The 18303-nt window shown below is 43.6% G+C and overlaps 1 protein-coding gene across 1 annotated transcript in view; it reads right to left on the bottom strand.

Annotated features, from left to right (window-relative positions):
- The window catches only part of kcnk5a (potassium channel, subfamily K, member 5a), a 31945-nt gene extending 14053 nt beyond the window's left edge, over positions 1–17892 (bottom strand). The window contains exon 1 of the mRNA XM_052024177.1: positions 17099–17892. Within this exon, the coding sequence (XP_051880137.1) occupies positions 17099–17284 (186 nt within the window). The 5' untranslated portion in view covers positions 17285–17892. The remainder of the gene's footprint in view (positions 1–17098) is intronic.
- Between the last annotated feature and the right edge of the window lie 411 nt (positions 17893–18303).

The following is an 18303-nucleotide window of genomic DNA, read 5'->3' as shown; positions in this document are numbered from 1 at the left end:
TCTACCAAGGAATAGCAGCCAGCCTTGATATCCACAAGCATTCAAAGCTTAAAACAGAAGAATAATTCAAACAAGACTGAACAACACTTCCATCGATCAATATTCTCATTAATGTCATTCCTCTTATGACTAGGGCATTTTCTTTAAAAACTGTATCAAACAACATGAGCATCAAAAACAAATCTGATTAGTCATCTTGATCACTAAAAAAATTTTACAAGTTAGTAATGTGTGAATAAAGCTGTTCAACTTATCACAGTCAAATCTAAACACTCTCAAGCATTGCTCTTCATATGACCAATCCCCACAGGCATATGCAGAGGTCTATAGTATATACTCAACACTAACAAGGAGGCTTAGAAACTTGTGGAAATACCCACAATAAAGTCACCATTACTCATGAAGCTCATTAGTTGACTGGAGCCATTGGAGCCACTTCCAGGCAAACTTAAACCATTGGGCAATAATTGGGTAGCTGTTTCCCCTGCCCCAATTCAATCCATTCTCCCTTCCGCAGTGCAATGGACTAAGATGCAAGGGCATCTTCATTCCCTAGCCCAAAGAGGCTGAAAAAGCCTGAGCAGTTGTTCTAATTACTCTGAGCGAATTGAATGAAAGTTACCTTTATAGCCCACCTCATCTGCCTGTCGAGAATGGATTCCTCCACCCATTTAATTGCCTAGCTAGGGAAGAGAGTTTGACATCTTTTCCTTGGTTCGAAAAATTAAGCAAACACAATAGAGTCATTCTTCCAAAGGAATCAAGATAACTTTTGGGCTTTTTCCATTCCCATTTTGATGATCCATCTCAGATCTCACCAACATAAAGTCACATTGCAAAGACTCACAAGCACCTCCACATAACTTCTGAAAAAGATCCAGGTGATACTGCAGGAAAAGCAGGTGCCTACCAATTAGCAGCACCTTTGGTATTATGAAGAACATCAAAAATTCTCCCCATTTCATCTCCCCTATCGTCCTCTACCAGGTGAAATCTCCAGCTTATGGTGGAAATGAGTTAAAGACCAGTTTCCACAGCTCAGTTGCTTAGGTTGGCCACAATGCCTGCTAAATTATAAAACAAAATTCCCTCTTTCAAAAATATGGCTTTGGAAGATCAAACAAGGTGGTCCTCTGGTTCAAACTGGGCGCAGGGAATAAAGCTGAGCATTTAGGACTTGGGTGTTGAAATTTCTTTACTGGACATGTTTAGAATTCTTTTCCCTGGGTCATTCTGTATATCGATTTTTGAACAAGAGAAGCAAGAAATGCAATGGAGTAAAGCGAATGAGGTATCAACAACACTTGAGAAGTTGTATCAGCTATTTCTGGTTCTGGGTCCTACATTGTAACCTGATGGTGGCAGACTCAAGTGGTAAAAATCATATGCATCTCTTAAACTTTTGCATATACAAGCACACTTATTCTGTCAGGTATCAAACTCACTTCTTGCAAAATGTTGTTGATGGTGCCTTTTATGGAACAGCTTCACCTCCACCTAACAGTGAGCAACACCACAAGTGATCTGGCATAAACCTAAAGGAAAACCCTGCACCTGATGCCATCTTGGTGAAGCAACAAGTTCAGTGTCAGATCTTTTAGGCTATCACAGTCATTGCCAAAGGAGATCTGCTGTAAGGAATAGCAGCAATGGGCCTGATATGCCTTGGAAAGCTTCATCACAACCAATGTTTGTCGCTAAGAAAACAAAGCTGGCTACCAGAGAATCATAGAGATGCAAAAGCACCTTTGAGAGAAGGCTGGCTCTCCTCCAAGGATCAAGTTAATATTTGTTACATACCACTGCAGTTCAACAACTCAGCCAAACAGTTGAATAAGCAATGATTACATCAGCCATTAATGACAGGGCGACTTTAGAACGTTGATAAGACTGAGAGCGACTTGTTTTTGAAAAGCCAAAACAGTGCGTTAAATTATATCCTTTAAAATGCCAGTCAACATGAATCAAGACTTCTACTTCCCATAGAGGCTTTGGCTTGGTCATTCTACCCAATTTCACCCCCTCTTTACGCTTCTATAGCCATCAAGTCATACAGCACAGAAACAGACCCATGGTCCATGGAGTCCACATGACCATCAAGTATCCATTTACACCAATCCTACACTATTCCCATTTTATTCCCCTCACATTCCCATTAACTGCCCCCAGATACTACCACTCACCTACGCACTAGGGACAATTTAGTGGCCAATTAACATCATGGGGACATGGGCAGAAACTGGAGGACTCAGAGGAAACCAACAGGGCACAAGAAGGATGTGCAGACTCCACACAGACAATACTGGAGGGCAGGACTGAACCCAGGTCACTGAAAGCTCGAGGCAGAACGTCTACCTGTTGCATCACTCTCATCCAGGTCACATACTGGCCGAAGGTCCAAAAACTAATCATTTCAATTCGGAGCTCAATCGGAGTCAGGCCTCTGCCAAATTCTTTCTGCACCAGTTCCTCTAAGTCATCCAAATGTGGTTCAGGGATAACCAACTGTACATTCCTCCTCCTCCTCTTCCACACTGCCAGTTATGTGAAAGTCCCTGGTCTCTTCAGATCTCATTGGCGCCGGTTGTTTAAAAACACTCACACATCACGTGTGTCACGGTAGATCCAGTTTCAACTAATCCTGGGACTCTTGGGCTCACCTCTTGCCAGTAACAACACATGGATGGTTTGAATAATCGTTTCACATGCAAACTACTTATTTAGGGATTAGATTGATGGGGATCTTGTGTATTCACAGGTACTGCAAGGGCCAGCATGAACTAGCCATGCCTAATTGTCTTTAGCGTAGTTGGCAGTGAGACATCTTCTGCAATCAGTAAGAAGGTGTTCACTCAGTAATGTTCTAGGACCACTGTTGTGACTTCTATTCGAGGAAGGGTGATATCCTTCTAGAACAATTTGCTATGTGGCATAGAGGGGAACAAAGATGGTTATGTGCTATCCCTGTGCTTCAAGAGTAGAGATTGAAGTGCCATCAGAAAAAGTTGCTATAGCGCTTCTTGTAGATGGAACACCTTGCAGCCCTTGGTGTTCCGTTGACTCTAATCTACCTTAACTGTGTTCTTTTAAAAAAAAGAGAATTGCACCAAAGAACCAATAACTGAAGCAGGAGTAGGCGCACCTAACCGTCACCACAGGATGATAAATGAAGCAGACTTGACTGAACAAATACAAAAAAAAGTTAAAACAATTGAGGATGGATCAGCTGAAAGCTAGGAACCAAGCCTTGCCCTTCTGCCATTATAAACAACATAGATGGTTTCATATTCAGTGTTGACTCTGGCCCCGCCAAGAACATTTGTTTAGACACAACCCCACTATCATGGTGCTATGGGATCAGCACTGTTTTCTTTAGACAAGTCAATGCTGATAAAATCAACAGAAGGCTGATTACTCAACAGTCACAAGGAAAGAACTTTCCACTTCTAAAGCATCTTAGGCACAGTTTAAAAAAATTCCCAAGGTAGGACACAGAGGAGATATCAAATAAAAATATTTACTCTAAGACTAGTCAAAGGAAAAGGCTTTAATAAGTGCATCGAGGAAAAGCATGGTTTGGTCAATAAAGTCCACAGCTTAGGACCTTGGCAACTGAACAGCAACTAAATTTAGAAGAGCAAGATGGCAGAATTGGGGAGTCCATGCATCTCAGGAGGACGATAGAGGGCTGGAGGTGGATTACAGAGGCAAGAGCGAGCATGGACCATCAAAGAATCAGAATACGACAATGAGAATTTAAAAATCAATGGGCTGCCAATGCAATTCGGCAAACACGGGGGTTAAAGGGCAGCTTTTTTTTAAAATGATCGCAAGGTTACCGAGCATGGCGTGGGGAGAGGCTGGCTTGAAATGGTCATGAATGAGGGTTTCTGCAGCAGATAAGGTGATTAAGGAGCAACACAGGGGTTCTTAAATTCTCAGGTCCCAGGTAATTCTCGCATTTCCGTAACCCTAATGATAGCCGCAGAATTCACTTAAGATCAAAATAGAAATAAGGCCCTTCAGCTCCATCCTTCTGCCAACTGGGTGGATGAAGACATTGCACTGCTGAGACACACAGACAAGATTAATAGTCTGAGCACTTGTCCGGGTGCAGCCAATGTACTCGCCCATTGCAGAATAACCCCTGCATTCCCCTGGATGAAGAGCAGACAAGATCCCAAGTCAAAGAATGTCAGAAGAGAGACACAAGTTAGGTTTAAAAACAAAACAGGAAGATTTCCTTGCGGTGACAGTCCTCTCAGTCGGGATTCCCACTTAGATTGTAAACTTCTTGGGGATTTACAATTCTCTCGCACAAAATAACGGAGAAGTCGTAGAGGTATAGGGTCAAACAAGGAAACAGGCCCTTCAGCCCACTCTGGCCATTAGGCATCCATTTATACTAATGCTATACCAATTCTATTATATCTTCCCCATACTGCTATCAACTGCTCCCCACCAAACCCCCCCCCCCCCCACCCCCAGAACCTACCACTCACCATCACACTAGGGGAAATTTTACAGTGGCCAATTAACCTACCAACCTCATCAAAACAAAACTTATCAAATTGATTAACACTATGATTTGTTCAGGGCAAATCAAACAGATTAAGATTTCAAACTCAGTTCCAAGTTTATTCCATCATAACTTCTCACCACTGTCACAAAGCTGTGGTCTCCAAGCCAAAATGTTTGCACTAACAGCACTAAAGGTTATTCACAACATCCATGACACAATATTCAGCAAGAAGAACTACATATATCGGAAAAGTTCCTTGCATCTGTGCTGCCTCCCAACTTGGGTTACCCAAAATTAATCACTTTGTATTCCCCCCACCACCCCCAAGCCATCTCTCAAAGCTCTATACAATTTCCTTCATTTAGCAGGTTACAGAGGCATGGGTTGAACTATAAACTACTCCCTGCAATAAAGCATTCAATGTTCCAACAATTATTTCCAGGCATTGAACTTTAGTTTTCTGCTTGATAAACCAAGGGTACTTGCATCACACTGTGATTTTTGTGGATAATCACAACAGTTAAAACAAAAGCTCATTAAAAGTAGTCTTGCAACGCAAAGCAAAACTGCTCAAGTCATCTCCATAAAACGATACGTGTGCAAGTTTATTACCAAGTTGGCTTTCGGACCACTGGGCTGAAGTGCAAGGGATAATCTCTATCCACAACATTAAGGCTCAAAATTGAAGAGCAAACAGTTTCCAATTTGAACTGAGCATGTTATTCATCCTGAGCTGTAAACAGACCATTAAATATCTTGGGATACTTTGCTACATTAATGGGGCTACAGGAATACAATTTGCTGCCGATGCCACCTTTTTTTTGGGGGGGTGGCGGTAAAAAGTCTATTTGCTACTGGGATGCTATCACAGGCAAGGACAGCATTTATTGCCTTTCCCTAATTGCCCCAAACCAAGATGGCATTAAGAGTCAGCAACATTGGCAAGTCTATAGGTCAGATTGTGCAAGGACAGTAGATTTCCTCCCCATCAGAGCACTCGTGAACCAGATGGGTTTTTACAACAATCTAGCTGTTTCCACTGTTCCTCTTATTGAGACTCTCTTTTCAAACTCCCTATTTAATTTAATTATTTTGATATAAAATCTCCAGCCGGTATGGTGGGAATCACACCTATGTCTTCACGTCAATGGACTAAATATTGGATTGTCAATCCAGGAATTTAAGCATTACACGACTACACTTCTTGGTATTATAAGCTGTGGCTGGTACTCCATTCCAGATTCTACCCTACAGATTATTGCTATTTTGCAGTGGTGTTTGCTTGGTAATTCATGTAAAAGGAACATCAAATATTTAATACCACTAGGTGCAAAACACCATAAAATCAAAAACTGAAAATGTAAGTCAGAACACTGTGGCTGGAAGCAATCAATTAAACTGCACATGGGCTCTGGTGACTGTGTGGAGTTTAGTCCCTGTGCCCGTGAAGGATACGACTACATTAATTCCTGGGATACAGAGAGAAGAATATTAGGCTATAAATGTTTGGAAGAATAATTCGTTGAAGTGTACAAGATTGTGAGAGACCTTGACACAGTCAGGCTGGAGTCCAGAGCTTGGTGGCTTAAGTGTCATAAGGGCCATCATTTGGAATTCTCTTATCAACAAGGCTGTAGTTGCCCATTTGCGGAGCACACTTGAGGCTGAAATCTTGACTTTTTGAAAAGGAATCATGAGTGAAGGGGATTGGCAAGGATCACCTGTGATTTGGTCAATGGCAGAGCAGGCTAAAGGGATTTTATGCTCCACTCCTGCCCCCGATTGTTATGTTCCCAAATAAGTCAGTTATTAATAGATAACTGTGCTTGCGCATTTTTACAACAGGTATAATTGCATTTCATGTTTTTCACCAAAGCCCCAACAAATGTTAACTTCATGAAACCAATCGCAATATTACACTAAGAAACAGCTGCATGTCGACTTTAAATAAAAACCATCAATCATCCGTCCATTGGCAGCTATGCATTATGATCGATATTAAAAGATAAATGAGAACAGCACAATAATTGAAATTTCATCATTCTTTTGAATAACCCAGCAGGTCTGTTTGTTGCAATTAACTCAAAGTTTTGCTCCCATCCCACAAAGCTCCCCAACAGTTTCCTCAGAGTTTGCTGGCAATTTCCACAAACACATTCTAAAATGGGTGCAAGGTTCTGCAAAGTGGCGAAACCATAAACAAAATGTGGTTTTACTGCTTCATACACGTCTTGCTCAATTCAATTAAACTTCCCTTTTACACGACAAGCAAGGGGAGAGGAAACCACAGGTCCTATGAGTTTCTGTTGCATTGACATTAGTGGCACTGACAAAGATCAAACATTAGCCTGCATTCAGTCAAACTTTTAAAAACCACACTGAATAATATTTTCTCAGCAAGAGATCCAACAGCATGCGAAGAAAATAACCAGCGTAATGAAATTTTTCCTGCATTTACAAATGGTCTGGCATTTTATATCTGGGAGAATGTTGTTTTCTGCCAACAAACTCAAGACAGAATGAGAAAAACCTTAGGCAATGAATACCCCCACTGTGCAAGGGCTGAATGCTGTTCATGCTCTAGTGGGATAGTTTGAGAAAGAATCTGATTCACTCCTTTCGGAGATGGGTGGCACAGCAAGGGAGATGCAAGGATGTCTGAGAGCCTTCTAACAGGCCTACAGCCTGGGTTCAGATGCAAAGGTAGGGGTGTGTGTGTGTGTGTGTGTGTGTGTGTGTGTGTGTGTGTGTGTGTGTGTGTGTGTGTGTGTGTGTGTGTGTGTGTGTGTGTGTGTGTGTGTGTGTACGCACGCTTGTGCAGAACTGCGTGAGAAGTCTGCAACACTGTTTGCTATTGCTGCAAAAAAAAACACGTATAAAACAGCATAGTCTGCAGAACGGAAGAGTCAGGCCAAGCCAAACTAGGTTCTAACTTCTTCTACATGTTTTGTTGTTGCTTGGAAGCCTACAAGATGGGGGGGGGGGGGGGGGGGCTAATTAAAACAAAAGCATTTTTCTTCCATCATTATTCCTAAGTGGAGAGAACTGCCGTTAAATATTCTACCAATCCATCTCAAGCGTTACTTCAATAGACGAAGTGGCAGAGAGGGGAGAAGGTCACTGACACCCTAAAGAGAATGAAAGCTTCCAGAACTTTCCGAGCACGGGAGAAGAACAAAGTATTCTTGGTAGATAAAACTCAGTGCTAAATCAATAACCTTGACCAAGAAACAGCACAGGAAATAGAAACATTTGTGATAAGTTATTGAAATGAATTTTGTTTCTAAGCAGCAATGGGTAGTCATCAGGTGGGAGAGCTTGGAATCCATAACTACATTGCCCAAAAATATGAGCAATATTTTCCCTACAAACCTTAACTTTTCTTAAAAAAAAGTATGCTTGTACAATAGGTCTGAAACAAAAAAAAACAAGTAGTGAATAAGAATTGTGCAGAAATAAAAATGAAAAATGCTGGAAATACTCAGCAAGGCTGGCAGCATCTGTGGAGAGAGGAGCAGAGTTTGTCTCAGGTTCACAAGTGCGAAGACAAAAGCTTTTGTCTCAGTTCCAGTTAACAGTGATCAGCCCAAGACAAACTCTGCTCCTCACTCCGCAGATGCTGCCAGACCTGCAAAAAAGAAAATTCAGGGTGGGATTGGGCTCCAGGTGCTCCAATAAACACAAGGAGGGAGAACGGCAGGGCCTGAATAAATAGCACACAGAGGACTGAATTATATCCTCCAAAAGTCAAAATACCACAGTGCTGACCTGCTGAGCATTTCCAAAATCATTTCCAAAATCATTTCCAGCCCTGCACCAACTGACACAGACCAGTAAGCCACCTCCCCTCTCCTTCCAAATCCCACACCATTCCACCTTCACACTGGAAGGAAACCAGCACAAACTCAAGATGATTCCCCCCTCCCTCTGTTTACCTTATAATCAGTTCCACAAAACCCTGCCACAGTCTTGGGAAATTTCACTCATAAGCAGCGTTGCTAAACACAACCCACGGCTGGTGGCTCTACAATCTGCAGTATATTTTCTTGAAGTGTTTCTGCAACGGAGGCATTGAGAGCAGGGTTGGGTTTTGACAAGGTATAATGGAGATAAATTCTTCCTCTTCAGTCCATCCCTTTGCACTTCTGCTACTGAGAGCTGCCCTTGGCGATCAACTTGAAACACCATGAATAAAAAAGGCTAAGAAATTGGCTCAGGTGGTCCTCCGAAGGCAAACGTCCATTGGGAATAAGGTGGAGGTCACACAAAATTGTTCTCCAGTCTCAAAGCATCAAGACCATAGTTTTGTAGTGAAAGAAAGTGCCAAGTTGCTTTCCTGCTCTCTCCACATCAACACAAGGCCAAATCTACAGTTCCACAGCCTATATTATGCCAGCATCAGCACTTTTTGTTTAATCTTCAAGGTTAAGTGGCTCGAACCGGAAAAAGATAGCTGGAATATGGCAGATGCCTCAATTTTCCTTAAGAACACAAGTGAGTTTTATATCGGAAAAATGTGTAGAATATTACTAAGTTCTCCCCCAGAATGTCTTCAAAACTTGTGTCTGCCAATTCTATTTTGTCTTCTTCTGCAGCGATGGCAATGAACCAGTTCTGATGGCCAGAACACTTCAAAGGTGGCCACCTACAAAAGAAGCCTCCATAGCAGTCAGGCCTGCCACAACGTTCCAAGATTGGGCACATAACTTCACTCTAAGAGAGCCCCCGGTGGTGGCTACAGTACCTGCCTGCAAAGTTCACCGCTGCCCTCAGAAGTTTAACCCAATACACGTAACATCCAACAGCTGCTGCAGTAGAATTTCTGCAATGTGGGTTAAGCCAAAGGAGATCCGTTGAGAAGGCAACAAGTATTGTAACCATACAAAGCACAATAATTTGTCCAGATGAGAGTCTGGAGCTCCATGCAGTTAGGCATGTGCCTTCAAGTTAACCATTAAATCCTCTGTGTGTGTGCACAAGTTGACAAATGATTTGTTGCTGCACAAAGTGACAGCCAGACTCGTATTTAACATCAGTAGAAATTAAAAAAGAACTTATTGGTTTTTGATTTCTCTATTTTTGTAAAATATATTTAAGTGACAACAATAATTTACGTGTACAATGCCTCCAAGTATGACAAATATCCCCCACACATGTATAAATAAAGAGGGACGAGAGCCATCCAATTAAATTGCTCAACTTTTAAAGAGAAAGATTGGCTCAAGGAAAGGCAAATAGGGTCACTCAAACTTAAGAGCACACCTTAAGGTGAATGAATGTTTGCAAACACCGACTTGCTGCCTGCTACTTTTCCTCAGACACTGATGTGATGCATTTTAAGCACAGCTTTGCACTGCTAACTAAATCTGGGGGAAAATCTGTGACTTGCCCGTTGATATTCCGGTACAATTTCGCCCGAGTCCTTCTGTGCTCCCAGCAGGCACCAGGGTCAAAAATCGAAAGACATCGGCGCTCGTTGCATTGCCTCCAGCAGCACCCTGTTACACCACTTAACGCACAAAACAAAAAGAGAAAAGAATAGAGTTAGGGGTGAAAACAGTGACCAGCAGCCCCCAGCTGTGGGTGCGACTGGTTTTTATAGGCTACAAGAGGCAAAACATATTCCAGTGTAGCCTAATGGTTAGAATAGATGGGGAGAGAGAGAGAAAAAAGTGTAGGGAGAAAAAGACTTTCCTCCACTAACCCCATCTCGGGGTGAAACTTTTGAGGGGCTGTTGACTCTAGGAATAGTGTAGCTGTCCATCCAGGGACTGAAGTTCACCTCTGGTCCAATGTACAACTCAACGGAAGCGATAAATGGGCAGATTGCACACTGGGTGGTCAACTCACCACAATTATTTTGCAATCCTGTCAAAGCTGAATTTCAAGCCTCCCCTCCCCCATAACCACATGGTCAACAGCATTGAGTGGTCCCAGATCAGGTGAAGCGGTGTCAGCTGAAGAGTAAAAGCTCCCTCTACTCTGGCCCAACAATGAGTGTCAGCCACACTTTCAGGTCAGTGCAACTTTTGATTCATCCCGTCCCCCTTCCCTGCTACAGACAGTGGTCCTGCAAAGGTCTTCAAGACAGACTGCTCACCATGTTAGTCAGCAGGTAGCATGGGGCAGCTTTGTGGCATGGGCTTGAGGAACCCGTTCGAAGATGGAGGAGGTACCCTCCATGAGTGTGGGTTGTGTTCAAACCCTAACCTGAGAAATGACTGTCAAAGTCTAACCCACCTAAAAGAAATAAGGTTTTTCCAAGGGCTCTGTTCATCACAGGAAGGGGCATCGTTGTTCGAGAAAGTAAATAGACAAGATTAATGGGGAAAGGTGGGGTTACGGGAGAAAACCTCAAGAATGAAACAAAATCTTTGCCCAGCTTGGAGAAGGTAATTAGATTCTTGTCCACTTTCAGTGGCTCCTACTGGACTTGCCAGGGTAGAACAGGATTAGCCCAGGCTATGACTCTCTCAGCAGTCCAACAACCAGCCAATGCTGACTGTCAAAACTTGTACACGAGAAGAACAATTTAGACAAAGGTCCAGAGGGCTCTCAGTGCCTCAGGGAACTGCACACCATCAAGGCGTCAACAAAAGAAGATAGGGGAGAGCTTTGTTTTCAAAATTACCAAAGGTACACATCAGGTGGCAAGCATTTAAGAGCAATTTGGATAGAGACCATGAGAAGCTCTACGCAAGCTTGCAGTTCACAATCAGGTGACCGAGCTATTAATTGAACCAGCAAATCCATTGTGAAAGTCAAAGGGCAGCCCATTAAATGCATGTTGGAACACAGTAATCAACAGAACAGTGGTCTCTTAGACAATTATTACCACAGGAAGCTGGCATTAAAATGGGTGAGGGGTCATCACCATAGCTACAACTGAACTCAAGCAGGCTCAGAGTCAAAACAAAAGGGTTTCTTTCTAAACCTTTGTGGGCAAAAGGTGCTGGTCAATGGGTGTGTTAAGATCGTGCCCAGTGCTGAACCTTTAAGGTGGCCATTCAACCAGCTTGTTGCACAGAGGGAGTTAAAACCCCTTCACAACAGTCAAGAGAGAGGAAAAGTAAGAGTTCAGTCATTTCAGCTTACTGAAAGGGGGGGTGGGGTCGCCAACACTGCGAACTGCCGGGCGGACTTTTCCACAGAGCTCACACACACGGGGCGACGTTACTCAGTTCAGTCACGGTGCAGTTATGTCGCCGACCACAGCTGCATGAGAAAATACAGTTTAGAGTGCACTAAAAATAAAGACTTTAAAATGCCCAATCAGATCCCACGAGGCAACTGTCCGTCTGGCAGATGTCACAAGGTGGATACACCTTGAACTCCTTCCCTCCCTTCTCCCCAGCCCATTGCATCGGCAGAAATAACACCTTGGCTTCACAAGAATTTCTTCCAGAACAGTTCCACAAGCAGGGAGTGTGAGGCAAAACCCGAATGAACTTAGCTGACACCAGCACGAATGGCTGACTTGCTTCACTATGCCCTCTGTGGGGGAGGGTAGGCAGGGTTTCAGCACTACTTGCCCCACACAACAACAAAAAAAAATCAGGAAAATTCCTGGAGCTATGTATACGTTTGAAATGTTCTTCAGAACAAGCAGAAATACTGACAGTCCAAGATCACCTCATCTCCTCTCCTCCTACCCTAACAGAAGTTCTCTCAAATGACCTCCTTTCCTGAAGGCACCGGAGTTTACTTCAGAAGAAATCCACAGGCATCAGGAAACATCTGCTCCCTCGGACAGGCAGCCACCCTTCGTCTGCGAGTGTTGACTGGCTGCGTGACTGTGGGATGTATCACGGTCAAAACTGATCAAACATCTCAGAGGGTCTCTGCACACACTTCCACCAGGATCAGAAACCAGATTGATGGGGCCCCTGCCTCAACAACACTAAATTGCTGGATTCCATGAAGAAGATCGGATAATGCAGTTTTGACCAGTGTTGGTTGTGAGATCCTAATTCTAACATGCTTTGACATCCTCCATAACATTTGTTTTCACACTGTGACCCAAGAACATCCCTGTGCAATATATACCCAGTGTTCCAAAACCATAGCGCTCACTGTTATAACTGCTAATTTACACTTAGCAAGCTCCCATAAAGGACGTTGATATAATCAACCAAATGATCTGTTTCAGTGACCCTGATCAAGGAATAAATATTGTTCGGGAAACCAGGATAAAGCCCCTGCACTTTGGAATCTCCTCCCCAACTCCCACAATCTAAAAAGACCAGGTTGAACATCTTATCTGAATGACAACAGCTCCAGCCATGCAGGATGTCGCACCTACCACATCATGTGCTCAAGCACCTGGACTGCAACTTCAACACATGAACTTTTGACTTAGAGGCATGCAGGCTCCCAAACCAACCTTGCATGAACTAATCAAAATCACCACTGAGCTTGGTCTTGTAGCCCACAATAGGAAAAGTGCAGACTCATTATGGCAAAGAAAGCCATCCTGCCCATTGAGTCTACGCTGGTGCTAGTTAGTCCCACTTCTCCTTTCTTCCTCAAGGCCCTGCAAGATAATTTCCCTCCATTGCCTATCCAATCCCTTTTGAAGTCAATGCTGCCACACTTCACATTCTCAAACCCTTAATCCTACCACTTCCATTATTGTCACTTCAGCATTTCTTATTGCATTGCCTCAGTTTGTACTACTATACTTTGCATCCTTCTGTTGTTTTGCATTCACTGTGTTTATTGTTACATGTATACTATTTACTCTGTGAGCTTCACGTGAGCAAGAAATTTCATTGCACACTGGTGTATATGACAAACTAATCTGAATCTGATTATCTCGACTTCCACCAGCCCGTGCACAGCAAGTTCCAGATCATTACCACTCAGGGTTCAAAAGAGTTCATCACACACCTACTATGTCTCCTGTTTGAAATCCAAATCTCTGCCCCCCTAATCCTCGTCTCATCAGCCAATAGGAACAGTTTTTTGTTGTCTACCTTATTGCAACCTTGCTTGCTTCAATCAAATCTCCCCTCAACTTACTTTGCTCCAAGGAGAACAACTCCAGTCTAATCACAGCTAAAATACCTCGATGCCGAAACCAAGATGGCCGACTCAAAAACCTGGCAGTACTCATTCTCTTAAAATTCATATGTTAGTGCCACATCTCGTTTCTGCAACGACGCTAAACATTTTGGAAACTCACGGCTGATAGGCCTTCGGTGAAAGACACAAAAATGTGTCCGATTAAAGAGAGTCAATTTATCACCATCCTCAAGAAGTCAAGAGAAAGTCATCTGCAATGCCGGTCCATTAAAAAGACGAAGGAAGCTCTTCTCTTAATCGCCAGTGATGACCTGTTGTAAAACCTAGATACATGGGCCAATCTGCAAATCGAGTAGACATGCCATGTGACCCCAGCACATGCACGCCACAATACAATTCAAAAACCAGTTCAAGCAAAATAAAATGATGAAGCAAAAAATAGCCTTTTATCCCGAGGTAATCCTGTCTCCACCTTGCACACTCTTGGGCCAGACAATCCAGTGTGAATAAGTTGCCCAAAAAAAAGTCCTGATGAAGGGTCTCGACCCATAACATCGATTGTTCATTTCCCTTCATAGTTGCTGCCTGACTTGCTGAGCTTCTCTAGCATTTTGTTTGTGTTGCTCCAGCGTCTTCAGAATCTCTTGGGTCTCCAAAAAACTTTTTGATTTGTAAACCTCATTAAAATAAGTTTTTAAATCTTTGGTTTAATTTTGTTTTTAAAACCCCCCACCCACTTCTGTGCCTTCTGTGACAGTGATTCCTGTAAATGTTGTATTGAGTGTAGCGATTCTGCGTAATCTTTCCACGTCCACAGAATTTTACAGAAGAGAAGCAACCTTCCCCACAAACCTCCCACAGTTTCAGCAGAACCTTCAGCTTTCTCCCCTCATGTTTATCTGGTTACTTGGATCTTAAATACTCCTTTTCCAACTTCCAAACTTTGGCTGCTGTCTGGATAATGAAATTTCTCTTAAATTGGATTAATTAGTTCCCATACTGAGAGGACCTATACGAGTTATTCTTTAATGACAAGAAATGAACCCACCTCTGTAGCAGAAGCCATTTGATTTTTACCCAATCACCCTCCCCTCAAACATTGGCCAGTCCTGGAGACCATCAGCCATTTCAGCAGCCTCACCGTATTTCAACACAGCTTCCTTCCACTTATCAAGTGCTGCTGTCTGTAACCACAATGCAAAAGTCCCCACCCACGGACACCAAGAACCACAGTCTATTTCTCACTCACCAAGTCTCACTGCTGCCGAGAACTGCCAGTGGCGTCTCTGAAAAAACAAAACATGTGCAACTTGACTGTGCAAACACCCACCCGCCGTTTTCCACATACCCCGCTTCCCCCCCCCCCCCCCCCCCCCCCGCCACCACCACCTCTCAACCATTCTGGACAAGTTGCAAAGCAAACAGGTTCACATTAAACCAAATGAATGCAAGGTGACACAGGAGGGAAATCAGAAGTCCAACTGTTCCATTAAGCTGGACTTGGGTCAGACACTTCAAATGGATAAGTAAGGAACTACTGTGCCGGCAATTTATTTCAGTATTACAGACACCAGCACTGAATCTCTCTCCGCCACCCGCCCTTTTTACTGCTACTGATAAAACTATTGACAGATACTTGCATTGCAGAACCCCTCAGTGTGTCTAGTCAAACGTCCAAAAAGTTGTGGTGTTGTCATGAAAAGATTAAGTTCAGTCCCAAACCGACATCCCTTAGCATTCAATCTCTCAGCCACCCTGCCTTTTTAAAGAGCTGTACATTACTGACACAAGCAACCCACAGCCCGCCCGCCCAGCGGCACACACATTGTGACCCCATACCCTCTCGGGCTTTGCTTCTGCTGTCTGTTTTATATTCTTTTGTCTCCTCTGCTTGGTTGGTCTGTGTGCACAAGTGCAATTCTGTCCGCTGCGCAGAAAGAGAGAGTCAATGAATTATCAATAAACAAACAACACATACTAATTCCCTTGTTTGTTTGGTACTTTGGATCTTTCTTCAGGCCTTGAGGGTAGGGAGAGAAATGCTCGGGGGAGGGGTGTGTGGAAGAGGTGCGGAACAACTTTCTTTCAAAGGGTGGCTGCGGTGGTGGGGGGGGGGGGGTCAGTCGCTTGCAATTTAACCCGGTGGTTTACAAATCCACCCCCCCCCCCTCCCCCTATATGCGGAGGAGACAAACGCTTGCAAACGCTGGATCCGCATGTGAAGGAACTGCCTGTTGCTCTATTCTAATGGCAGTTCGCCGTTTGAATAACGCTGTCCACCCATGGAAACGTGTACACACCAAATATCTATACAGTCACGTACAGAAAGTCGTCAGTATGTGCCAGGGAGGTGGTTATGAAGACACTGAACGTGATCCTCAAGACGATTTGAAAGCCCATAGATCCTGAAGTTTCACTTTTAAGGCATTAATGCAAGGTTGGCGCACTTTCGGATTCTTTTAATCACTTGTAAAATTCAGGATCACCACACACACACAAACCCTTTGTGTGCTGAGAGCGCGCACCCGGGATCAATGCCCCCAACTAAAAGGTCGGCGAAGCGATGACCCCACTCCACAGAGCACCACCCCCTACTCAGAATCGGGTTTCACCAGCATTTTTGTTGTTTCCTTGGCGTTTCGAGTAAACTCATCGCCAGCACATTCTCCACCCACGCCCCCCACCCACCCCCTCACTCCTCAAAAAAAAATGAAAACCTCACAGACACAACTTCTGTTGAGGCAGGACTTGGGAAACACTCCAAATGAAACAAGTCACGAGTTCTAGAGAACAAATTTCTGGCAGTCCAGACTCAACAAAACGGCATCTGATTCCTTAAGGAAAAAAAAGTTATATTTTCATTTCCATGACGACTTAACGCCCTTCACCAAGAGCTCCTCTGAAAGCAAGACGCCAGATAAACTTTTTTTTGTTGGGCGTGGGGAAAAGAGCAAGACTGTAATATGAATACAAACCCAGGCGCGCTTTCAAACCGTATGCATTCGCAACTAGGAAATACTTAAGTTGTAACAGGAGGATTTTAATCCTTATGAACAAATAGCAGGAAACACTTCAAAGCTATTAATCATAACTGTGATATGTTAAAGTCATATACAAATTGTAACTTTGTAATTCCAAATCACATTGCTATGCACGTCGTAACTATGAGTAATTTTAGTCATACTGGGTATATTAAAGACGAAAAGTATAACTTGAGTAATTTCAATTATATTATGATATTTAAAAGTCATATACATATCGTAACTATGAATAATTTTAGTCGTATTGGATGTATTAAAGACATATAGGATTTATAATGTTAAAGGGGGGTTTAAAAGTCTTAATTTGCAGGTTTTAACATCAAAAATATTTCTTAAGATTTGAGGGATTGGAACCATGGCTTGGATGGGGCAAGCGCATGAAGGAATGAGTGGACAAATGTTCAAAGGAGAAAAATAGATTAAAATGAGGATTCTGAGAGAGGGCGAGAGAGAATGAACGAGGGTACAGCAAAGAGGGAGAGCGGGTTTACTCGAGTAGGGAGGTTCTTACCGCTAAGATCTTCTCCAGAGCTGCCTGGGTGAGACAAGGATGTTCCTCAAGGATCTGAGACTTCTTCATCTTGTACTGGTCAACGGCTGCGGTCCAATTCGGCTCTTCCAACACTTGGAAGATAGCAGCGCCGATTGACAGATAGAAGATGATAACCGAGGTCAATAAAGGGCCCCTGTCTACCATCCTTCTTGCTGGAGCTCACACACATATACACCGCCGCCAAACGGGGAGGGAAAGGGGGCAAAATAACACCCAAAGAAAAACACCTTTATCCCGACCAAAACAAAAACCTCACACGTACAAGAAAAAAAACTTTCTGCGAAATTGGTGCTCGAATTTAGGGCGCTACTGCCTTGCGCCTGCGTCCTAACCACCAAACTTTCTAAAAGAAGGCAAAAAGTTTATTTTGTTTACAAAAAAGGTACAAATTTAAACAAATCTTAAAGATTCACCCCGTACTCTGATCAAACAAAAGTCGACACTTGTAAGGAATAAAAATTAACAATTCAACTGGGTTCTTTTTCAAAAAAATTTAACCTTTTAAAGGATTTCAAGTCACTTATGTACTTTCTTTATGCGAAAAAAAGAAAGTTGAATTGTTCTTGGAACGGATTTTTCCTCCCTCTCTCCCCTGCGACACGTGTCGAACTAAAAGAGCGGCTCAAGTGTGGCGAGCCGGTAGGAAAGTTCATATTTGAAGTGGCTGTGAGGAATTTCTGAGGGCGGAGCCACAGTAGTTTGCAGATATGTACATCAACTGGCTCAGTAAGATCACCCCGGGGGATTTTTTTTCAAACTTTAGGTGTTAACATTGCCTACTTGAATGGCAGAGGACCAACAGGGTTAGCACACACACATACACAAGACTGAAGTTCATTTTTTCTACCACTATATTTCTCTGCGTTTAGAGTCGGGATGAGTAGGTGGGATGCGGCGTGGGAGCTTTGCCCTGGGCAGTGGGGAGGGTCGGTGTCAGAGGGTGACCGGGTCAAGTTGGGCTTAGATTTAAACTTTCTCTGTGCGGCAGGCAGGGAGGGGAGAGTCACCTTCAACACCACAGGTCCCAACACAGCGCCCGGGGGAGGGTTGGGGGGGGGGGTGTAAGGGGAGGGGCGTGTGTGGGGTGTGATGGGAGGGGAGTGTGGGGAGGGGCGTGTTGGGGTGAAGGGGGGTGTGGAGGGGGGTGTGGGCGGGTGTGAGCG

The sequence above is a fragment of the Pristis pectinata genome, chromosome 10, assembly GCF_009764475.1.
Source record: "Pristis pectinata isolate sPriPec2 chromosome 10, sPriPec2.1.pri, whole genome shotgun sequence".
In the NCBI taxonomy this organism is placed as follows: Eukaryota; Metazoa; Chordata; class Chondrichthyes; order Rhinopristiformes; family Pristidae; genus Pristis; species Pristis pectinata.
The sequence above is the reverse complement of the archived record's forward strand: the minus strand, read 5'-3'. Positions and strand labels throughout refer to the sequence as shown.